The sequence below is a fragment of the Triturus cristatus genome, chromosome 4_1 (genome assembly GCF_964204655.1).
Source record: "Triturus cristatus chromosome 4_1, aTriCri1.1, whole genome shotgun sequence".
NCBI classification, from domain to species: domain Eukaryota; kingdom Metazoa; phylum Chordata; class Amphibia; order Caudata; family Salamandridae; genus Triturus; species Triturus cristatus.
Window position 1 is genome coordinate 872,869,191 of NC_140585.1, and position 23,911 is coordinate 872,893,101.

At 45.9% G+C, this 23,911-nt stretch overlaps 1 protein-coding gene across 4 annotated transcripts in view; it reads right to left on the bottom strand.

Moving 5' to 3' along the window:
* PLXNA4 (plexin A4) overlaps positions 1-23,911 on the bottom strand; it is a 1,024,340-nt gene that overhangs the window by 157,799 nt on the left and 842,630 nt on the right. For all 4 annotated transcript variants that reach the window (XM_085653587.1, XM_085653590.1, XM_085653588.1 and 1 more), the window contains one exon: positions 7,156-7,222. In XM_085653587.1, the coding sequence (XP_085509713.1) occupies positions 7,156-7,222 (67 nt within the window). The remainder of the gene's footprint in view (positions 1-7,155; positions 7,223-23,911) is intronic.

The window sequence follows — 23,911 nt, forward strand, 5'->3', positions numbered from 1 at the left end:
GGGATCCACAGAAGTCAAAGTAATGAGAATGGCTGCCGTTGGTAAAAGGTCTGCGGTTCAGGGCCTATCTTTCATTCCTTAATTTTACCCTTATTAATCGTTATTTTTAAACGGTCTCACCTCATGTCTCTGAGCTTTCCTGCCTTGGTTATTTGTCAGGGCCACTGGAATTATGCGATTGTGCAGCCGAGGTGATGTTGTCATAATTATAGATTTGTGGCATATGCCACATAATCCATCATCTGCTGCATTATCCACAGATTTTAACAGAAAAACAAATTTCGTTTCTGGCTCAAACGTTTCATATGCTACTAAAAATGCAGCGATAAATGTTGCCGCGCAGTGGATGTCCCTTTGCAAAACTGGACTGGTTCTCTAACTTCTCTTTCTGTTGCTTATTGATAGATTTGAGAGTTAAACTGGTACTAATGAGGTGCAACCTATTTGCAGACAGTATTGCCAAGTTTAAAAATGAAGAAATAATGAAGTAATACTTTTTAAAAATGCGCTGCATTAATACTGCATAATTTGCCTTTTGTTGCACCATAATGTACTGAACTCTGCCACATAATTTGGCCCTCTCCGGTCGCATAATTCCATTAGCCCTGGTTATTGTTGATACACAACATCTGGGACCAGTGCAGAATGGGCACTGCGTTCAAAACATCTCACGGCAAAAATACCCACAATCTCTAGACAGAAGCTCTTCCAGGCACCTTTACCACACCTGTCTGCCACTTAATTAGCTTATCTGGAAGGAGCATGCTGCTTCTATCATCCACCCAGTTGCCCTTATCTGCCCTGCGGATGCGCCAAGGCAGGGAGACGAGCATCCGAGTGGAAAAAAAGCTTATTACAAGAGCAGAGCCATGGCGAGGCGCTTCCTTCCGCGTCCTTATTGGCGGAATCTGATAATGGGAGCCGCTGAGGTAACCTCACGGGGACCTTGGAAACTTTGTGCCTTTTTCCTGCACCGCTGCTGGGGGCCGGTGACAATCAGAGGGGACATGTTGCGTTTGGAAGATAAGGCTGAACACGGCTGTGATGCGAGCGGCAGGGGATTTTTCCCAAATACCTGGAGTTATCGAGGTGACGGGCATGTCTGCAGATTTAACAAGACTCGGAGATCAACTCGCCGCACTTGCAAATCGCTTGCCTACTTTTTAAAATCTACTTTATAATGGTCAAACTGGGCTTTCACGGCTCAGAGTAGAAATCGGTCAGCTGCATGGCGATGACGAGCACTGAAAACTAACGTGCATGAGTGACTGGCAAGTCTGTCCATAGCTGAAATGTTACTTGCCACACTGACACACACGTATAGACAGAAGGGACAAGCATATAGATACACACGTGTATATGGAACATACAAACACAGATACACTTATGTATGCAGTGCTGAAACTGGGAACCCAAAAATTGGTGGTAAATGTGTGGCAATGGAAAATGGGTGGAGTCATAATGGCCCCTGTCAAGAGGGGAGGAGTCATACGATGCAGAGGCTGACAGTCAACAGAAATCTGTTCAAGCTTCATCGATTACATAGGCTGCATTTTAAAATATCTTATGAGGTTAAGGCACCTGCTGCAGAAATTTTTGAGTGGCCAGTAAGTCTCAGTGGATACTAATGGTGAGATATCGCTAGTGATTAATGCACTTGCTGGAGAGATCTGTATTTTGTCTAGTCCCAGTTTTAACCACTAAAGTAGCATAGAGGGCTAATGTGCCGACAGCAAAGCATATGATGCATCATGCAGATGACCGATTTTTATTTTATCTTGATATGTACTGCTTTTGACACACAGATCCTTTTTAATTGCAGTTCATATATTGCAATCCTCCTAATATAGCACAGTGAGCTATATAAGCACCAAGGAGCTGCAATGAATGGGTTTAGAACGTATTCCCATCAGTCTTTTGTCATAAGGCTGCTAAAAATAGCTACTTTGGGTAGCAATAAAGTCTTATTAGTACAGACAAACCCTAGCAGTTCATTGTTTTGAATCCAGACTTTTGTTTCTCTCGACCTTTCACTCTTACCATATAATGCCTACCAGTCAGAATGATGTGTGACTCCTACACCTTGTAACCCTCATTGGATTATGTAACATATCTTGTACAATGATTTACACACTGCTATGATTTATTCTCACTGTATAACGGGTGTGTGATGTAAAGCGCTAACACCGGGATTACTAGCGCTGTAAAATTAAAAAATTAAATTATAAAAAACTAGTAAGTGGTATTTAAATTGTTTTTTATATAAATCTTGATACATTGACATTCTTCGAATGCATGCATATTCCCATGTGAGATTTCCCAAAAGGAAGGCTCATGGCCCCTTAAATATGGTGTTTGTTTTGGGAAGCTGCAACAGTAAATAAAAAGTGCATTCACGGCGACAAATTAAGCATATTTCACTGGATCCAGCCCAGACTGTGGATCCAGCTAAATCATAACTGCCAGATCTGGGATCCTGTTGAGTCCTCCTCAATTCCTGCACTACATGCATTAACAAACAAGCACTGGCATAGCCAATAGGTCTCGCCTTTGGGACCTTGTAAGTGTTTAGCCATGCAACAGTTGCATAACTAAATACTTATAAGGTTCCAAAAGCGAGACCTATTGGCTATGCCTCGTGGCCGTGCGGCCGCGAAAGTGATTGCGATCAAACATCAAAGTGAAAGTGAAAGTAATCGCGGTCAAGCGCGGCGCGCGTGCCCGCGCACATGCACTGTAGCTCTAGGCTGGCCTGGTAGTACTTTTTGGAGCGCTCTGAAAAAGTCTCGCCAGACCAGCGCATGCGCTGGGTCAGGCGAGACCTAAAAAGGCACACCAATACACATTGGTATGCACACACATAGACAGAAAACATACAAATTTGCAGAGACACAGATAAGCATACCACCACACACAGAGGCACATTCAGACACACACACAACTACCCGGACACCACAGAACATGAATGCTATATAATTGAACATGTTTATCACATGATTCATGAAGAATCTTAGGAATAGTTCTAGAAAAGATCTTCAATTTCAAATAAAGCAGGTGCACAGCTTCACCCTATGACTGGGCTCACCACGTCTCTGTATTGCAGTAGATGATCAATATTGCACAGTATTAACCACAGACACCATACGCACTACAAACAACTCAATCTCAATGTGTTAATAACAACTGAGATTGACTCACAACTTGGTGGTAGTCCATACTTTAGTGACGTTGAAGTATGAAACTCTCAGTCATCGCTGTTGAGGTACAAACCCAGGAACAGAAGATGCTTGAAGCAGGACCTCAACCAGCTGAGCTGTAAAGCCGTCTCACATGTTGCCAGGTTTTCCACTTGTGGCTGTATTGATTTTCCAGGCTTCCTTTACCTTACTGATCAGGATTTCCAAAGATGATAGTCTTCGGACAGAAACAAAGACAGCCACTAAAACATGCAATGGTACAATCCGACCTTTGACTATAAAACACCGAAAAGAAGATGCTTTCTATCAGCTGTAGATTCATTCTCGCTGAAGATCAGTACAGGCTGCAAGAAAATGGTTCTAGGGCCTGCACCTTTGCTAAGCACTCCAGATTTTCCCATCAGTCTGTATGATAGTTTATCACTTTGAGCATCATTTACTGATTGCTGAAAGACGTGGTAGACCATACAGTGCCTTGTGCCACCGTTCATCCCTACCTGGGTCGGAACCGAACAAGCGATGGTTGTGATGTGATGTGATGTGGAGATGGAGGACAGATTCAAAGGAGATTCTCTAGCAACTAAATCCCACTGGAGTCACTGTTCCTATGTAGAGAAAAATAGAGAGACTAAGGTCGTCCTTTGTTGGTTCCAACTAGATAGGTGTTAAGGTCCTCCTTTGGTAGATATCTGGTGGGATCCTCTTGCAGTATGCCGTGAGGGCCTTCCCGTGTATGTGACGAGATCCTCCTTTAGGAAGGTGTATGTTTTTAGTATATGCATTGAGCTACCCAGTACAAGTGATGATAGCCTCCTGGTATATGTAGTGAAGCTCTCCTTTTACTTGAGCACTAGTCAACTATACTCGTCTGTTCTCGAGTGTCCATGGCTGAAAGATGGTGAGCATAGCATGCAAACAGAAATGACAAATTATGTTGGTTTGTCCAACATCCACGTACGCATAAATAAACCTACGACCCACCCTGAATATTTGAGATGCCTTTGCATAAAACGAGGCAAACGCCTTTGCTCCAGATCATTGATGAGTCAAAGATACAATTGGTTTGATTGCTTGAGTGGATTAGTAGGGCCAAGCACAGTAATGAAGGCCTTTGGTGTTGGTTGCATGTGAGCCAACACTACCGAGTTCACAAGCGGACGCCCACTCCCTGACTACTACTGGGTGGTCCTTGGTGATTCTGGAATGTGGCAGCAACAAAAGCAGATACAAAAATAGTTTTGCATCGAGTACATTGAGCATGTTACACTTCATGGGTTGCTCTAGTTGGCTATCAATCTTTAGTTTCAGAACAAATCAGAGCAGAAAAGCAAGACACTGCCTGTCAATGATCCTTGGGGCTTTTTCCTATAATTCAACACCAAACTTAAGAACGATGCAAGTGGACCTACCCCAAAGAACAAGGCTACAGCAGTATCGGATGGCTTTGTGAAAAAATAACCAATGGCGTAGCTAGAGGGGAGTGGGGGGGCAGTCCACCCCATGCGGCGGCTGTCTCGGGACAGCAACAGCCCCCCCACTCCGCAATGCGTTTGCGGTGAGAGGGTGGCAGATGGAAGAAATACTCACCAGCACCCCCCGCTCTTCACTGCAAACGCAGAGACTGCACACACTAATACACATACATTCATTCATACTGACACATTAAAAAAAAAATTACTGGCCTGCAGTAGTGAAGACTCTGCAATTCCTGGAGGGTTGGGACACCAATGAGAGGAGGTGGCAGTTGCTTACTTGTCACAGAGTGGACTGGGCTCAGTGAGAGTTTCTGACCCCGCCCCACTCTGTGACAAGGTGTCACTGATTGACACTCAGTCCTGGGCATTTCTAGGCTTCAAACTGAATTGCCCAGAACAGAGGCTATCAGTGATGCTTCCTTAAGGCACTTTGCAGGGCGGAGGAGGTCACGCCCACAAGGTGTGAAATCCTTCAAAAAAAGTTCAGCTAAAGTAGCCAGGCCTCTGCATATTTAGCATATATATAGCGCCTGGCTGCCTGATCTGAACACGAAGAGTGTCTGCCTGGCTGACCTTTGCTCAGCCTGACACACTCTTTATGTCTGTAAAAAGGTTAGGGGGACCGCTCCCTCCACCCTTAAGGACAGCCTACTCCTGAATATAGCTCCTATAAGCACAGTCCCACCTGCAGGAGAAAAACCTTGCATAAGTTTATAGTTTAAACTGTGACAACCTGTTTAATACTAGGCAATTGGCTCCGCTGTTGTGCAGATGTTCAACAGTAAAGCAGCCTTTGCAACAAAGTTATATTATGTCTGGGAGAGAAGTCAGGGTGCCAAAATCAGCATAAAGTCAGACAAGCATTGGCAGTGACAATAGGTCTGGCTTTAAAGAAATGTTGTATTGTAATGTGGAGCATTACAAGCAAATAACATTTGTGTTTGTGTGGAAGCAAAGAACTGTAGAATAATATTGATGTAGGTTACAAGGATCGGTGACAGTTGTACTGTCAAGTCTGACCTAAAATTCCATGTAGGTGAATGACTGCCACCAGTGAAAGTCAAACACCATAAATGATCTTGTTACCTAAGACACTTTTGCAGAATTACAATGTCATGTGCATGCCCCTACAAGTGAAGCTCCACCAGCTGGATAAATAAAATGATCACAACTGATGGATGCAAAGCACTTTTTTTGTGGAAGCATACAACTTCTGCTCAATCAAAACACGTACTCCTGGATCCCACCATGTAGGTGGACCCAAAGCCCCTCTTTAGGAGTAATCACATAATTGTCAGGTGACAACTGGGCTGTCAAGCTGGACCATAAAAAATTATGGTGGCTAGAGATTGACACATTGGGGCCCTGGACACAGCACATCACTTTCTACATTCCTTTTGTAATCCAACCAACAGAAGCCTAAACATTGCACCAAAAATACTTAGATGGGAACTGTTCCCTTGAAAGGAGATCAGTGTGCCAGCATCTCACCCATCTGTGCTGCCCAACAGCATGCCATGCTATTAGGAATGTGCTCTTCATATAGCGGCAGAGCTGCCAGAAACCTGTTTGAACCATGAACCCTCTAATCAAGTTGAGGGGAATGTAGTAAACACCAACATTCATGTAAAGTCAATAGTTTTCTAATTCATGTATCAAATGCACAATTATTCAGCAATGTTGACAAATAGTTATGGCTGCTGCGAACGACAGCCAATTTGGCCCGCCTAGATCACCTCTTGTTTTATTGAAGTCTGGCACTGAGCAAGCCAACAAAGTACTCACGTTGTCAGTGAAAACACTGATGGCAGAGGTAAAAGAAAATAACAATAACAAACACAAACAACCACACACACGCATACACTGAAGTCTCCATACTGATCAAAAACCAACATATTAGAATGATTATTTCAAAACGTTTCTGTACATATCACAAGAATTACAGGCACCGGAAAGTTAATTACATGTTGGCCTGATGCCCAGAAATGCTCAATGCAGACCAATTAATCGACTGCCATTGTTTCCATTCACTGTGTGGACAGAGGCCGCAGACAAAGGAGGAAAACAGAAGCCAGATGCCAGAAGAAACAAACAACTCCAAAGAAACTTTAAAAGAAATAAAAATATCACATCAATTAAAAAACACAAAAGCTGTCAAAGGATAAAATAAATCAAACTGCTTGAAAAAATATATTACATTACTGCGGGTCCCTAGAAATTACTCATTTGTTTGACAGTTGTGCTAACAACTCTGCAGGCCTCTGGCGATTTCATATAGTTGAGGATTGAAGGAGCAACATGTGTGAGCAGCGGTTGTGTGTCCGGTGCTTTGATGCGCTCTTACAGGTTGCTCTGATTCTCCGAAACCTTCTGCACAGAGTCTACATTAGCAGGAGACAGGCATCAGTAAACGAAGACCTAGTACTTGGAAAGGCTGGGACTCTTAAACGTTTTATGAATATTCATGTGTACATCTCCCTTACCTTAAGGAATTTATACAGCAGGAAGGTAAACCAGTTGGTGAGCATCTTCTCAGCGACAGATTCTGTTCTGAAACCAAACAGAGAAGATAAATCATTAATCGTTTTGAAAATTTATGGAAAATCATGGTGAGTCTAAACCTGTTGCTAAGCAGTGCACAGGTTTCGCCCATGTGTTTATGGTGATTGGTTTTAAAGTACTGAGTCTGGGGAATGTCTGCTAAAATCAGAGTAATGTCTTGCTTAATGTGTCAGTCCTGCATTGTCTCCCACTATCATACACTTCACTTGTGTCTAAGGGCTTAATTACGAGTCTGGCGGTCCACTGACCACCAGCCTCATAGGGGTGCAATGGAAGCGGTCTCCTGGCCACCCTATAACGATTAGGACGGTCGGACTGCCATTGCCCCACCGCAGCTGTGGTGTTGCGGCAGTCAGGCCGCATCAATATCCTTGGCGGGACCGCCGCAGTCTCACCAAGCACATTAGGAGTTTCCTCTCCACCACAGGTTTCATGGCAGTTCCTTCTCCATGAAAATCCTGGCAGAGAGAAAACAAAGGACCCCCTTGTGGCTCTGTGTCCTGGGGTGCATGCAGGGGGGCACAACATGTGCCCCCCTCTATACATGCAGCTCAGTTATACCATGCAGGAACTGTTTTTGGCATTCCCATTCCGGTGCCTATCTTCAGGGCACCGTCGCAGAAACGTCTAAAACAAAGCCCGCCAAACAGGAGGAAGCTCCTAATCTAGTGGGTGGCCTGACAACGGCTTTGGCAGTGCAGTGGCGGGGCGAATCTAGCGCCGCACAGCCAATGTCGTAATCAGGCCCTAGGTGTTATGGGCATGGTCATCTCTGTACAGTCAATGTTGATGTCTCTATCATCGCATGTTTAGACACATGGTAATCCTGCATCTCCAACACGTTGACTTATGCACCGTGCATTCCACTTGCCAGTCCGGCCTCTAAAGACTAATGGAACAGGAGATCAATTGGACAGTCAAGCAGCATGTAAAACATTGATAGTAAAGACAACATGTTATTTCTGGGAAAAATATGTATGCCGTCTTTTAGTTTACCAGAGCTGTAGTTTATCATCATTGGTTACATGACATTGCTTCATGCTCAAATATGAATCCATGGGGGAGACATCCCTAATGTTGGCGCTGCTTTTATGGGTGGCAAGCAGTTTTTAAAACTCAAATAACCAGGTATTGTTCAGAGACCCCCGCCCGGAGGATTTCAGATCTATGGGTTCACACTTCCTTGCTCGGTACCTACAGGACTGTCGGTGCTGGGTCCATGGGGGGCTCTAGCGGGTTCCGCAATGATGCCCGCCGCTTCCCACTGCCTTTTCTTACGGATGCCGGGCTCTCTTTGCTTCCATCCACTCCTTCTGAATTCAATTATCCATTGAAATGCAGCGGCGGACGCCGATAACTATCCCAGCTAATAAGATTAACTTCTCAGTTAATAGGATTAATGGCACACTATGCCCTATCGGAGTCTGAGAAATACAACTGCACCCTAATATGAAAATTCTCATGCTCCACGCACAACAGCCAGCAATCACCTTTTATCCTGCACCGAACACGCTAATTGAATCTGCTCTTTTAAACCTTCTGGATTGCCCTGAGATGCCCCTGTGTATATGACGAGGATCACATTCATGAAGAGAAGCTTGTGTATTTGATGTGCTTTATGGTAGAAAATAAATACAAGCTGTGGTTCCAAGTGCTCATTCATTATAGTGCATCATTGTTCCTAAACACCAGGAGGGCCTGATATCAGGTATAGAATAGATATCAATCATATACACACACAAGATATGAACTGCGAAAACCCATTGAATGTTAGTGCAGATGGCCTGGAGCTCCGTGCAAAGTGTAATGCGTGTACATCATTTGGGCAGATATACGAAATGAACCACTGTTTTCTCAGATACTAGTCCGGTCCCTACAAGATTAACAAGTGAGTCCTGTTTCGTACACTACTTTTTGTTGAGTGGGCACCTGGATATCTACATGTCTGCTGCAGCGTCTAACTGATGGGGTGGGCTGGACTTCATGGAATCTTTTTCCAACTAGACGTTGCCAACATTAAAACTAAATATTCAGCGCTTTTCTGAAAGGAGATTATTGGGTCTTAAAATGGGTATCAGGTGCAGTGCTGTCCCTAGGAATGGGTCCCTAGAGGAGAAGACCTTCCTGTCATCACTGACTCTGCCTACCTTGCCGCTCCAGGGGGGAGCAGGACTCCAGGTGCCAGGCATCCTTGCAGCACTCAGGCCGCCGCCAACTCTATTCCCGCCCCAGGAGGCCCATTAAGATAGCGCGGGAGCCCGTCATCGCCGACTCTGCCTTGCCGCTCCAGGGGGAGCAGGACTCCAGGTCCCAGGCATCCTTGCAGCACTCAGGCCGCCGCCAACTCTCTTCCCGTGCCAGGAGGCTCATTAAGCTAGCGCGGGAGCCCATCATCGCCGACTCTGACTTGCCGCTCCAGGGGGTAGCAGGACTCCAGGTCCCAGGCATCCTTTCGGCACTCAGGCCACCGTCGACGCTCTTCACGCACCAGGAGGCGCATTAAGCAACTCGGGGTTCCGGCAGTACGCGAGCCCATCAAGGCTGACTCTGCCTGTCTTGCCTCTCCAGGGGGGAGCAGGACTCCAGGTCATATTATCCTTGCAGCACTCAGGCCACCACTGATGCTCTCAGCACGACAGGAGATGGATTAAGCTAGCTCGGGGCTCCCGCAGCGCAGGACGTGAATGGACGCACCCAGGCAAAGCCCGGGCCAAGGGCAGGCCCATCCACGCCTCTTGGTTTTTGGACTCCACCTGCTTTGTGATACATTGAGATGGTAAAAACGTTTATCCCTCTATTATTTTTTACTGTGGTTTTCTTGGTTCTTGTGGGTCAAATTTCATCTGGAGTCCAGCCTGTTTTAGTAAAACTATGGGGAGACAAATAAAACACCCGCCATAAAACCCACTGACACCACGCTGAATAGCTTTCTTCAAAAAGCAGTGGGGACCATTAATAAAGAAATAGAGCTGGCAGAGCGAAGACTCTCGCTAGCCCCCCACTCTGCCTCACCTCCCTCCGCTACTGTTGACCTTGGCAACAACACGATTGAGACGGATCTTGAACTCAGACCTCAAGTACCCCCTTTCACCCACCGTTAAAATTGTGAACCAGGCTGGATCAGGTGCCATATATGAGGGAAAAAAGCAGGTCTTCAACCCAATTTTGGAGAGCAATGGACCTTTGCAATTGGTGGGGGGAAAGAGGAAACGTCCCGAGACGGCAGGAGCTGATCTTAAATTGAAGGTTCAGTCACCCAAGGGTAAGAGAACCAGACAATATCATACAATAGCCAGGCCAAACAGAACACACGGGGGGTGCTGGAAGAGGGGCTACATTTGAAAGTTCAGATATTCTTACTGATACAATTTGTAAAATTGTATTAGATGCGTTGGCCCCTATTTCCGCTCCATTAACCCGCATTGAAGATCAGCTTTCTCGTGTGATGCAGGACTTAAGCAAGAGCTAAGCAAACAATATTGAATGGAAGTAGTATGCTTAAACCCGCCTAACCTCAGCATGGAGTAATTAAGCCCAACACAGTGCTTGTTTGTAGATAAGCAAGATTTTTATACTCAGTTGGAGCTTCTACTGTCATTCAGTTGCTAAGTAGGACTGAGAGCAGCATGCCACAGTTTGGTCACAACTCACAAGCAACACGGAACAGCCTGCCCCCTTCCCCCCCTCACCCCCCCCCCCCCCGCTCACCTCACCTCACAAAAGTGGGACAGTACAAAGTTCAAGCTTTTAGTAAAGAGACCATGGTGGAGTGTTGCATGTGAACTTCAGCACTGAATGTCAAAGGAGCTAATCGTGAAAGAGTCCACAAGCCTTTACCAGTAAAACATTCTTGTGTCACTGGCAACCAGTTCGCTTGAGGCTCTACAGCATGACTCACGTAGGCCAGCATAGAGAGAATGCTGCTGTAGCTGAACACTTCTATTATGACAGCTTATTAATTCTGATGGGCTCAGTGACATGAGCTTCCGCCCACTTTAAAGTTACAAAATCTGAAGGAACACCAGAAATGGGGTGTCTTACAGCTGAAGACTTCCGTTGCTGAAAGCAGCCAAAATATCAGAGTTATGAAACGAGGATTAACCAGGGGGCAATCATGATCGCAATTCCCAATTCTTCTGGTAAGTCGTAATATCTAATTAACTACGCCCCTATGCTGGCACCACATGAAGGAAAGACAAATTAAGAAAGACCTTCCTTGGAATTAGAGGTATAAAAAATCAGGAACTTATAAGGCTCAATACACTGCAAGTCTAGTTTGAACCAGGGCCGGCTTTAGTGCTGGTGGTGCCCTGTGCGACAAAGTTTGTTGGCGCCCCCCCAATGACCACATCCACCACGGATTCTCACACTAGCACCCTTTAACAGTGACCAAGTCTCCATAACCACTCTCTCAGATGCATTGAATTATTTATATAGCGCCACTCATTCCAGGGTAGGGGGTCCGAGCACTTTGCTTCACACACACATTACTCAGACACAATCAATCATACGTGTGTAAATCAGTGTATAGGAAATGTTACATAAGCTGAAGGACTAAAAGTGTAGGAGTCAGTCACATGTCATCCATGCTGGTAGGCAATATAGTTTACGTGTGCTTGGTGTGGAGAAGCACAAACTCAGAGTTGAAAAAGAAACATCATGGTTGGGAGATTTCTTTAATAATAAGAATCGATTTCTAGCCAAATTAACCCTTTATGCAACATTAATTAATGTTCAAATGTATACTTTGCAGTGTGTATGCATTTCTATGATGAAAGTTAATAGCTCACTGTTGAATATTAGGACTTAAAGTTCTAAATTGCAAATAACAAAAGTATGTCTCTTTTAAAAGCAATAACCTTCTGATGTGTTTACATTTTATGCACTCTGTAATCTACTTGGTACAAGTTCTTTGCAGCAGGCATATTAACCCACTGCACTAACTTCACATAAGTCAAAACCTCAACTATACAAAACGCTGATCTCTCTCCAGGAAGATAATTAATCACAGGAGTTATCTTGACATTTTTGTGAGACCTGCTTCAAAAACATAATAAACTTACAAACACAGCGCCCCCAGGAAAACAGCACCCGGTGGGGTGGCACCGGTCGCACCACCCTAGAGCCGGCCCTGGTTAAAACTGGCCCTGGTGTGAGGGCGGTGATGTTACGAGTGTGGCAGAAGGACCCGCAGAAGTAAAGCAAAAGCCATCACTTTCGGCAATTCGTGACTGGGGGGGGGTCAAAGATGCCTTGAAGTTTTTCTGGGCGGGAACAGAAATTGGGGGAAGGGGACTGGGGTCTTGTGGGCCGGGGCAGCTCTGAGGCACCAGGTGATTTTGACTTTGTATTCCTGCTCTCAAGCTGCCCTTACAGCTCTGGTCCTTCCCATGTGTAGTCGCATTACCAGCAATGACCACTGTTGGGCCATTCCATCCTTCAACGTTTCTGTCGGCAATCGGATGAGCCTGGGATTGGTTTGCATCCCAAAGACTGTTTTGCAGTCCTATATCTGTTAGATCACCCTGATTCTGGACACTGAGTCCTTCCCTGTGGCTGCGGGACAGCGAGGCCTTTCCTGCGGCTGCCAGGACTGTGATGCTTGCTTTTTCTTGTCCAGGCTGTTATTGTTTGGATCGAACCGGCTGAGGCGCTGGGGAAGGCTGTTCAGCGCCGCATGGTGCAGCACTAGGAGGTCCACACTGTTCCAACTTGGGTGGTATGATGGGGCAAGAAGCTCATATGAGCTTTTGTGGCTGCCACTCGTGAACAGGGCCTAGGTCCCTGACTCTCAGGGTGAAACGTAGAGGTTCAAGTCCCTGTAGAGTGGGACTTGGTTTTTAAAGTGCTTGGTATCTCTCTTTCAGGAACTCAAAGGCCACTTGAACTACCTAAATCATGCCACTACTAATCTGTTCATGCTGATAAAGCAATTGACCAATACTTTTCTTTTCAGGCACCTGGAAAATAGGTGCACATTGTTTGTGCACCGTGTTGAGCCTGTTGTCCATCTATTTTTGTGCAAATGCTCCTTTTAGCAAGTGTCGAATTCGCCAGGGAGTGAGGGTGGGCTGCCCTCCCTCTAACAGTACTATTTAGTGTGGCGTCCTCCCACTGGAATGCCTCCACAGCAGGTTGAGAGGAAAGCTGGTCATGGGGGCTTGATTTTGATATTACTCAGGTGATGGTCAGAACAGACTATTGGGGAGCTCTTAGCTCTGCTCAAGCCCCCCTCAGGGCATCCCCGTAGCTCTCCACACCCCTTTCCTTTATGAATACCCAGGTATGTGAATTTATTGTGTACGTTTTTTTGGGGGATATTGTACAATTTTCTATCCATGTTGATTGCCAGTTATAAATAGGACATATGTTTTTTTCTCACCACAATCTTCAGTCTCCAGTTCAGTTTTGGGGTTCTTGCTCTGGGTAGGCTCGTTTGCCCCTCTTCTTTAGTGAGAAATGATCTCCATAGTGAGAGCAGGCTGCCCTCTGCAGCCTGACACGAGCAGTCACTTCCGGGCAATTTGTTCCGAGGTGTCAAAGCTGCGTTGACATGTCTCCAATGGAACAGGAAACTGGGTGCACGGGCTAAGGGACAGTGAGCTGGGGGCAGGGAATGGGGGTGGAGGCAGCTGCCATATAAGGAAAACAGGTCATTTGAACTCTTTGTTCCTGCTTTCTCAGCTACCCCTTGGCTCCAGCCCATCCTACTTGTGGTTGTGAGCACCCCCTCCCATAGCTGTTTACAAGGGTTCCTGTTGAGTTTCAGAGGCTTCAGTGGTCATTTTTATGATGTGCGATAGTGTAAGTTGGCAGTATGGGCTCATTATTTGCATACATACAGGTGAGCGCCATTTTCATACCTCTGATAAATTCTATATTTCATAGTTGGTTTTCTTAACACAGGTGTGGACTTCAGAGGGTTCTCAGAACCAGGGGGCAGGAGGCTACAGAAGGTGTTAAACCGGTGGCCCACAAGGTGTGGAGCGGTGGAGACTACGCTAGGGGCCAATTTATGCCTGGTTGCCCAGTGTCATTTACCAAAGGTGTTAGAGGGCCCCATGAGTCGAGGTGAGTTCTGAAATTATCTTGGGTCACTGTAGAGATGGGCTTCGCTCCTCCACTGGGGAAGTGGTTTGTTACATTTGGCATGGGCCTCGCTTTGCTCGAGTACGGTGATGTCTGTGGTGGAGAGAGGCTGGTGCAGATCATGATGTTACAAGATTTTAAAGGACTGTTAATGGAAGTTGTTTATGCGATTTCGCATGCAATTGGCTAAACATAATATTTGGCCCATCTGTTCTTTCAATCATGTGGTTTTCTTATGTAAATTTTTATTTTTGGCATTGTGTTTTTTTCCATGCATGTTATGTGGCAGCAATAAATTCAACCTGAAATGTTTTTTCTCTCACCACAACCTAGCATCACGTGCCCGTTTTTGGGTCCTTGCTCTGGTATTGCAGGAAACTTGCACACTTCCCCTCCAAGGAGTCATGGAGCATTGTACCGAGGGAAAGGTGATTACATGACAAATAGAGACATTTTCAGCAGGTATGGGTGCCCAAAGGGTCAATGACACAGGGACAAATTCCTTCACATCAGTTTTGTTTGTCATCCCCTAGACTTCACCCCATCCATGCAATGGCTGACTATTTCAGGCAACAGGATGCCGAGAAATTATTCAATGTGCCAAGGTTCATATTGATATTGGGTTTTCCTGCTTGCATGAACTTAGTACACAATTTACCCTCCACGCCAGGGCCGGATTGGCCAAAAATGCTCAAGTCAGCTCCACTCCATTCCTGTCCTCCTTCTATCTTTCTATTTCGATTCATTACTTCCCTCTCTCTCTCATCTGTTTCTCTTCACCTTCCTGCCTCTCTCACTTTCTCTCTCTTGAAGTCCCCCGTGCCTGCAGCAATCAACCTTGGGGAGCTGGAGAAAGGAATGGCGGCACCAGCCTTAAGGTTTCAAACTGACCTCCAATGGCTGCAGCACACCGGAGAAGTGCAGATGGTATAAAAGGCCAGTCCGGCCCTGCTTCACTCCTTGCTTGCGCACGGTCCCCTTCAGAGAGCCGAGTGGCGTGTAACACTGAATGCTTCCACAGAACTATCCAAGGAAGGGGTCATTCATTTCTATTGGCTAGTGGTGTGGAACTCATTGGTAACATGAGGATGCTGTCACAGCAGCAGCTCTTCCAAGAAGGCAACAGAAGTCATGTGGGCCCAGTGCGCTCTCAAATATGGCAGGGGATAACCTTTAGTTCGGTCACGGTCAGCAGGCCCACCGGCAGGCTCATTGGAATTCTGAAGCCAAAAGTCACATCAGGGAATTTACGTTCAGTCCCAACATCAGAAGGATCTGCTCATTGCTACCCACTAGGAGAGCTCCATTTCAGAAGAAGCAGATCTCTGACCTCTGCTAAGATCACCTTCCAGAAGCACTGAAAACTGCATCTGGTCCAGGAAGGGCATTTGTCCCAGGAGGGAAGGAGGAAGCACAAGGAAGAGGGGAAAAAGTAGGTGAAAGGGAAGAAAGATCTGGGAAGAAGAGACCTGAACCAAAGAGAAGAGAAATTTGGAAAACAGAGAAAAAAAATTAGAGGAAAAAGTGAAGTGAATTCGTATAGAAAGAGAAATGAGTTAACAAGAAAAGATAGATGCAATGAACTAGAAGACAATGAGATAGGGGAAGTAAGAAAAGCATTGAATGAAATGTGGGTACAAGTGAAGGCAGAGGGAAGAATGGAAAGGATATAAAGAACAAAATGTAGGAGGAAGAAATAATGCAAAAATGTAAGACAATGTAACGAAAAAGTAAACCGGAGATGAAGGGCAGGCAACGACATGAGTACTGTGTATTGTGTATATTGTATAATTTATATAATGCTTCATACCCCGTTGTAGGCTGCCCAAGCACATTTTTTGGCAGGTTGCACTTGTGGTTTGCAGTGTGTTGCATTGGTTGTGACTGATGTGGGAAGCGTTCTGCAGTCATGCGTAAGTGACCAGAAAAGTGCTTTCATCTCGTCTTGGGGAGCAGTGCCTCGCAGTGTGAAGGAGAAGGAAGTATGGGAGACAAGCAAGCAAAACATAATTGTAACCAGCTGCCAGTTAAAATGTACGCTGCATATTCCTTGTCATGCTTTATGCTTTCTATTATTCTAGGGACAGGAATCTGCCTGGATGGTCAGTGACATAAGTAGTCAAATTGGGATGCAGACGGACCACAACATACAGGCACCTACACAGCACCAACCCAGCCAGAGGGACAGGAGTGTAATAAAAGAAGGGCCAGTAATCCACATGGCAATATGCACAAGGCAAAGCTACTGTCAAAAGAGTACAATGATTTCACAGTAGCAAAAGTGAAATTTGGTGACATGAGCAGAAGCTATGCACCATTGGTGAGGCAGGAATACCGTCTATTGATGCATAAGCAAGAAAATAAGTGGAAGTGCAGGAACTGCACAATCTTTCAAAGGAGGCCACCATTTTGAGCCTCTCTAATGCGCCTGAAGGCTCCCAAAGGCTGCTGAGCACCAGTCGACCAAGCCCTCATTAGGTCATTTCCTGGACTCTAGCCAGACGGGATGTAAGAAGAGAGATAATAGGTGAATAGAGGGAAGGAGATTGAAGGGTGAAGTTAAATTGTTGAAGACAGCATAGGGTTTAATGGAAGGAAATACAGGAATATGGGGCAAAGAGAGGATAAGGGTTAATAAGGTGGAAAAAAAGGGAAGGTAGCGAAGAACGAATGGATGGAAGCAAATGAGGCAGAGGAAAGGAGCAAGAGAGGGTTGAAAGGAGGGAAGATTGGGGGAAGGAAACGGGAGGTATGGGAAGAGGAGGGAGGATGCTTTAGAGGCAAGGAGGAAGGAAGGGTGGGAGGAAGGGTATAGGTAGAGGAAGGAACGTTGGTTGAAAAATGTAGGAAATGAGTAAAGGGTCATGGAAGATTAAAGAAAGAATGGTAGGAGGCAAAGAGTAAAGGTGAGAGTAATGGTTTGAAGAAAGAAAGGGTGAAAAACAAATGATACATCTAGGAAAGAAGACAGTATTATATGAAGGAAGGAAGTATTATATGAAGGAACAAAGGAGGAATTCAGGAAACGGTGGACATGATAACTAGGTTATGAAACACTGAATGCAATAAAAAGGGTGAAAAGTGTGACTGCCACAATTGAGAGAGAACCTAAGAGCAACATGGTATGAAAATGCCTGGAGGTATGGGAAAATGATAACAAATGGGGTAACGAAGAGGGGAGGGATACAGGACGGCAATGAAAACCAACACCAGAAAACAAGGAAGATAAACTCAATGAGAAATAAAGTAAAAATTAGCAATGAGCAAGTTGAAGAGACTTTGAAAGGAAGCAAAGAGAAGAGAGACTGCAAGGCTCTAAGGGAAGAAGGAAAAACTGTAGAAGAAATAACTAAAGGCAAACAAGCAGTGACAAAGCTAATCTATCGGACGTTAATACAATGTTGTTGCCTTTTCCAAGATTTGTTAGTGAGCACTGATTAAAAATAAATCTGAAAAAGTTGCAGCAAACAAAAAAACATTTTTTCTGAAGCTTTTGTTTGCCCTCGCTCACCAGTTGTACCAGGATGTTCAATGACTAAAATAGTCCCTAGTGCAATTATGATGAAGGTGGAAACACGCACTAACAGCCAATAGAAAAATGGTGAAACTGAAATAGTTCTGTGCTCAGGCAAGAAGTGATTGACAATGGCTCAAGCCAATAGCTAAAGGTTCCTAAGCATAAGAAGCTAGTGGCTGAAGAAGGAAGAATGCAATACAATCATTTATGTATAGAGCGTTGTATGTATATTTTTATGAATGGTGGAAGTACCAAACGTATCAAACCTTAAAGGGGAGAGAAGGGGAGGGTAAAAAAGTAAGAGAAATATCAGTCCAAAAATTCATGCTCAGGAGAAGGCGTCTGGGGGAAATTGGTAGAGGGACTTTTGCCAAAATAAACCTTGAATTATCACAACAGGCACTCACAAAAGTAAAGCTAAATACAAGTGACATCTGATACTAGATAGAGTCTCTGCGTGCTAACTCAAATGTTTGAAAGATGGCTCCAATTACAGTCTTATTGGCACTCCACTGTGCTGCCGTATAAAATGATTTGGAGCATCTGGCATTGCTTAGCAGACGTCCTCTCCACTGGCCACAGCTACTCGCAGGAAAGCAGTGCTCTGACAGCTGACAGACACAAGTAAATTTAGAAGCAGGCCTGCCAATCTTTTCCTAATGCACTGGAGTACGCTCTGAAGGCGTACGGCGGGCGTGAGTGCAGTGACTGCATACTGAGGTCCCCAGGGGAGTGTGAACCCTGCTTGAGATGAAGGTGAAGAGGAGTGAAGACATCTTCATTGACGAGCCACATCTCATCTGCCGCGACAAATTGGACCCAGCTAGAGTGCGCATGGCAAACCTCACAAACCTTGTTTTATAGTTGAATCCACATAAAAGAATCCGTAAAAGGTAATGTTGGTGGAAAACCAGAATATAAGTAGGTACCCGTGCGCACGTGGCGTAGTTTGTAAACAAAGTGTAAGCATTTGTCACATATAGTATCATGATGATGTCATGTGCCATGCAATATTTTACCAATCAATATTTGTATAACTTTTTCCTTCCCACCAAGATAAGTGAATCGTAAAGGGAAAAAAAAATAGCTTTAAGGATTTTACATCAACCTATCTGGTGGTGCGGCACACTCCTAACACATATAATGCTTGATCCTGTTTCTACCAACCCCTACATTATTATAAGGGGGATGGGTAATATGCATACTTTTAAATGTCCAGTGAATATACAGAACTAGCATTTTTTTAAAAACATTTTTTATTAAAGAAAAGAAAAGCATGAAGCTGCAATAAACCAGTAGATGGGTCCACAGTACACATGTACATATTTCAGTGCAGATGGCATTCGAACAACACAGTACAAGCCCTCCCGTTTAATCATAGTGATAATGTCTGGTATGTCCACCAAGTAGTTAACACAGAAAAGATCAAATTTGCAAAACAGATACGTACGCCAGTTGGTACTTAATAAGTGAGCGATCACCTTATTCGGTTCCAAGTAAGAGCACATTGTCGATACCAGAGATGTCCAATAGTGTATGTCGTTCACATTGTGATTCAACTCTAGGAGATAAGCAGATGTTGCCTCTGTATCTATTCCACTTCCCCCATTTGTGGTTCCATTGCCTAGGGCAACCCCTGTGTTTGAAGACCTCCTTTTCGGCGATCATTGCCCTGTCCATGTCAACCACCCAGTCGCGTAGGGTCGGGCCGCCCCCACCCCCCATTTTTGTGCAATATTATGTTTTGCGATGGCCCACCCCAGTGAAGCCCACGTTTTCTCTGTTTGTGTTAAATCAGTGGCGTCCCAAATATTTAGGAGACATTGTTGGGAGGAGGCTTTCAGAGTCTTACCACCCGCTCTCTCCATCTGCTTTGTAACCTTGCTCTAGTATTGTTGCACTATTGAGCAGTCCCACAGGATCTGAAAAAGGTTCCCGGTTGGTGGCATTGCCGAAGGCACAGGGAGTCAGTCCTCCTACCCATTTTGACCAAGATCCCTGCGTCTAAGTATACACGATGGAGGATCTTCAATTGGACCAGGCGCAATCTCATTGGGATAGCCACTTCTCTGGGAGAAGCCAAAGCATCTCGCCAATCATCCTCATCTAAGTCCCCCAGGTCTGCCTCCCAGTGTTATCGCAGGTGCAGCATGGGGTCCGGGCGATTATTTAACAGCTTTTTATATGTGAGGGATATGGCCTTTTTAAGCAGAGGGTCAAGAATCAGTCTGCCCTCCAGCAGAGAGGCCTCGGGTAGAGGGGCATCCTTAGTTAAAGCGAATGTGACTGCATGGCTAATTTGGAGGGATCGGAATGTCTCGGTCTGTGCTAGTTGGTATTTAGTCTGCAGGTCTGCAAAGGTGGCCAATTTTCCCCCCACCCACATATCCCCCACATTTGAGATGCCTATCATGTCCCACCTGTCTAACCCAGGGCATTTGCTGAGCTGACCCAGCAGGTCTGGTTCCCACAGTGGTGTGGCTTTTGTAAGCTTGCTATGCCAACCCCATTTCCTATTCACTCAATGCCAGACCTCCACTGTGCATGCAGTGGGTCCCGTGAGGTTAAGCTTGCGAGGGTTTGTGTAGAGTGCCCTATTGTATCCCCCGTCTCAGGAGCCATCGATCTGTACGGAAATTTGGGTTGTTGTATTCCCCGTGTGCCCATTTGTTAATTGCAACCAGTTGGGATGCTTGATAATAAAGCCACATGTTGGGTAGAGCAATACCACCATCATACCACCCCATTGTCAATTTTTTCATGGCTATGCGCGGAGCTCGACCATCCCACAGTAGCCCTATAAGTGTCAGGAATCGCATTAGGGGTGTTTTGCAATGCATAGAGGCAACATGGCAGAGCTAACATCTTGAAAAGTGCCGCCCATCCCAGGAGAGTAAGGGGGAGGGATCGCCAATGTTTAGCGTCGGATCGAAGTCGTGTCAGGGGTACGAGCAAGTTTGACTCGTAGAATAAAGTCGGATCTGGTGTCATAAATATGCCGAGATACTTGAAGCCCTGTGATGCCACTGGTTTGTCATAGCCCCTAGGGTTGTGTGGTGGTGTACCCCACAGCACGTAGAGTTGGGACTTAGTGCAATTAATAGCATACCCCGAGTGGGCGCCAAAGATATGGAATATGTGGAGGACCCGGCGGAGAGACTGTGAGGGTGAGGCTAAGTATAGGAGTATGTCGTCCGCATATAATGAGATACGGCCTTCGTGGTCCTCTGTCCACTTCAGACCCCTAATCTCCAGGTCTCCCCTGACCCAGACTGCCAATGGCTCTAGTACTAGGGCAAAGAGCAGGGTGACAGAGAACACACCTGTCTAGTGCCCCTCCCCAATGGGAATTGCCTAGAGACGTGATTGTTAACTGTCACATGCGCGGTTGGTTGGGCATAGAGCAGTTGGATCCACTTTATAAAGTTTGATCCAAATCCCATCCTTGTCAGCACTGCGAAAAGAAAGTCCCACTCGATGGTATCGAACGCCATAGATGCGTCCAAAGATAGCAGAGCTGCGTCCTCTCTGATCGGGTCACGTCTTCCCAGGACCCCATGCCATCGCCTTAAGTTCAAGGCTGTGTTCCTCCCTGGCATAAACCCGGATCGATCCGGGTGCACTAGCTCGGCAATACAGGGGATGAGCCTGTTGGCCAACAGTTTTGCTAATATTTTCACCTCAACTGTGAGGAGTGATATGGGACGATAGGCCCTACAATCATCTGGTGGTTTGTCCTATTTGTGGATGACCACCATGGAGGCCGTCCTAACATCAGCTGGTAGTACCCCTATATCCAACCTTTCGGTATACATTTGCAGCAAGTGGGGAGAGAGTTTGGAAGCCATTGGCTTGAAGAATTCAATCGGGAGCCCATTGGGTCCCATGGCTTTACCCGAGCGGACATCTTGGTTTGCTTTCTGACTTTCAGCCTCCGTAATTTCTCCCTCTAGGGAGTCTCTGTCTTGTGTGGACAGACAGGCATCTTTAATAGTCGAAAGAAGGTCTGCAGCCATGGATGACTGGGACGTCTCGGAGGACATATATACCGAGGAGAAGTAGGAAGCGAACGTATCAGTGATCTGCTGGTGAACCCACTTTGACAATTGTTCTTTTTTCTCCAACCAGGCCAGAAGTTTACCCATCCTTTCACCATGTTCATATATCTTATGGCGTGTGGTGTTATACCTTGCTGAGGCCACTTCCGTCAGAAGCTGTTAGTAGTCAATATGCACCATCGCTAGCGAGTGCTGCGCCTCAGCTTCAGGGGTACGTGCCAGGGCTTATTCCCTGGTCAGGATATCCTTCTCAAGTTTCGTTATGCGTTTGGTGAGTTCCCTTTTATGTCCAACCATCAGCGATAAGGCTCTGCCTTTCATAACCGCACCAAATGCTCCCCACAATATATGGGCTGAGGTGACCGACCCCACATTTTCCTTAAAATAGCAGCCAGCTTCTTTGAGTAGTGTTTCCTTAATGTGGGGTACCTTGAGCGCCCAGGGATTTATAGTGAGGGTAGTGCGGTGCTTGGGTAATCCGAGTGTGAGTGTCGTGAAGACAGGGGAATGATCATAGACTCCACGCGTGAGGCACCTGGATTCAGTGAAAACATGTATATCTTGAGCGTGAGTGAACATGTGGGCAATGCGTGTTTGACTGTTGTGAGCCCAAAAGTGAAATGTAAATTGAACGGCGGTTGGGTTATCAACCAGGCCCATAGCGGACAGGAACTCTGCCAAATGAGATCCCCCCAGGGGGACCCTACGAGGCGGGAGGCGATCCTTGCCACCATCTACCACCAAATTAAAGTCCCCCCCGAGCACCAATAGCCCCAAGGGTAAGTCAAGCAGGAGCGCTCCAAGGTCTCGCAGTGTGGGATGCTGCAGCCCAGGGGAGATATACGTGGATACTACATTGAGAGTCTGTCCCTCCCAGGTGCCAGAGAGCGCTACATATCTACCCTGTTTATCCTACCAAGCCCTGTGTATCATAAACGGACATCCTCTGCGTAGGAGCACGCCGACCCCACAAGAACCTGAAGTAAACCCCGAGTGGGCGACCAAACGATATATCCCCATCTATTCAATGCACCGCACGAGTTGCCGATTAAATATGTCTATTGAAGAAGGACAATATCTGGCGCCTGCCACTTCAGGTACTGGAGAACTATGCCCCGCTTTATTTTATCTCCCAAGCCATTAACGTTCCAGGTGAGAAGTTTAAGAGCTAAATGAGGTCCCATGTGTGTATAAGTAGGTGAGCAATGTAGAGCTGTGAAATAGAGGACATGCTTATGGCTGGATAGCGGGGGTAGTGGATGTAGTCGGGTATGCAATGTGTCAGTAGATCAAACCATGCACTCATAGAATTTGTAAGTGGACTAATGGTCACACCCCTACTTGCTTCCGGTGCCCCTCATGGTGATGCGATAGGAACTTGAATGTAGACATACAGTAAAATAGATGAGGAGAATTGCTGCACAAAACGACTTGACCCATCAATGAAAAAGAAAACAAACATTATTATCGCACAAAAACAAAACAATTGAAACAGACCATCCCCTTCCCCCAACGCCCAACACCCACCCCCCAACCTGCCTCCCTGCATTACAGGCAGAAAACCACACCCAACCCCACTCCCAGGGGCATCAATTCATAAGAGCACTTGCATACCCGGCATTCGACCCCATAATGTACGAATCAGACATATTAAGTGATATTCATCAAGAATCAAAAGTCAACGATGTCATGGCCACAGGAAACAAATAACAGCATAGAGCTGGACTTGTATGATCTATAGTATGCTAGAGGTCATGCGGAAGGCGGTGAACACTAGAACAGCCTGCGTCTATCAGGTTTTTTGCCCAAGACGTCATTTGAACCAAAGAGCAGTCCCTCGTACTTTCAGACCACCGACCTCTATCCTGGCGGACATTGCATCACTGATTCACCACCTGGCGGGGACCCCTGCCTTGGCCTGCCGGTATTCCCATTGTCGCCCACGGGTTTATGGGGACGTTTGCCAACAGATCGCCATCTGTCGAGCCAGTCCCATGCATCCTCAGGTCTAGT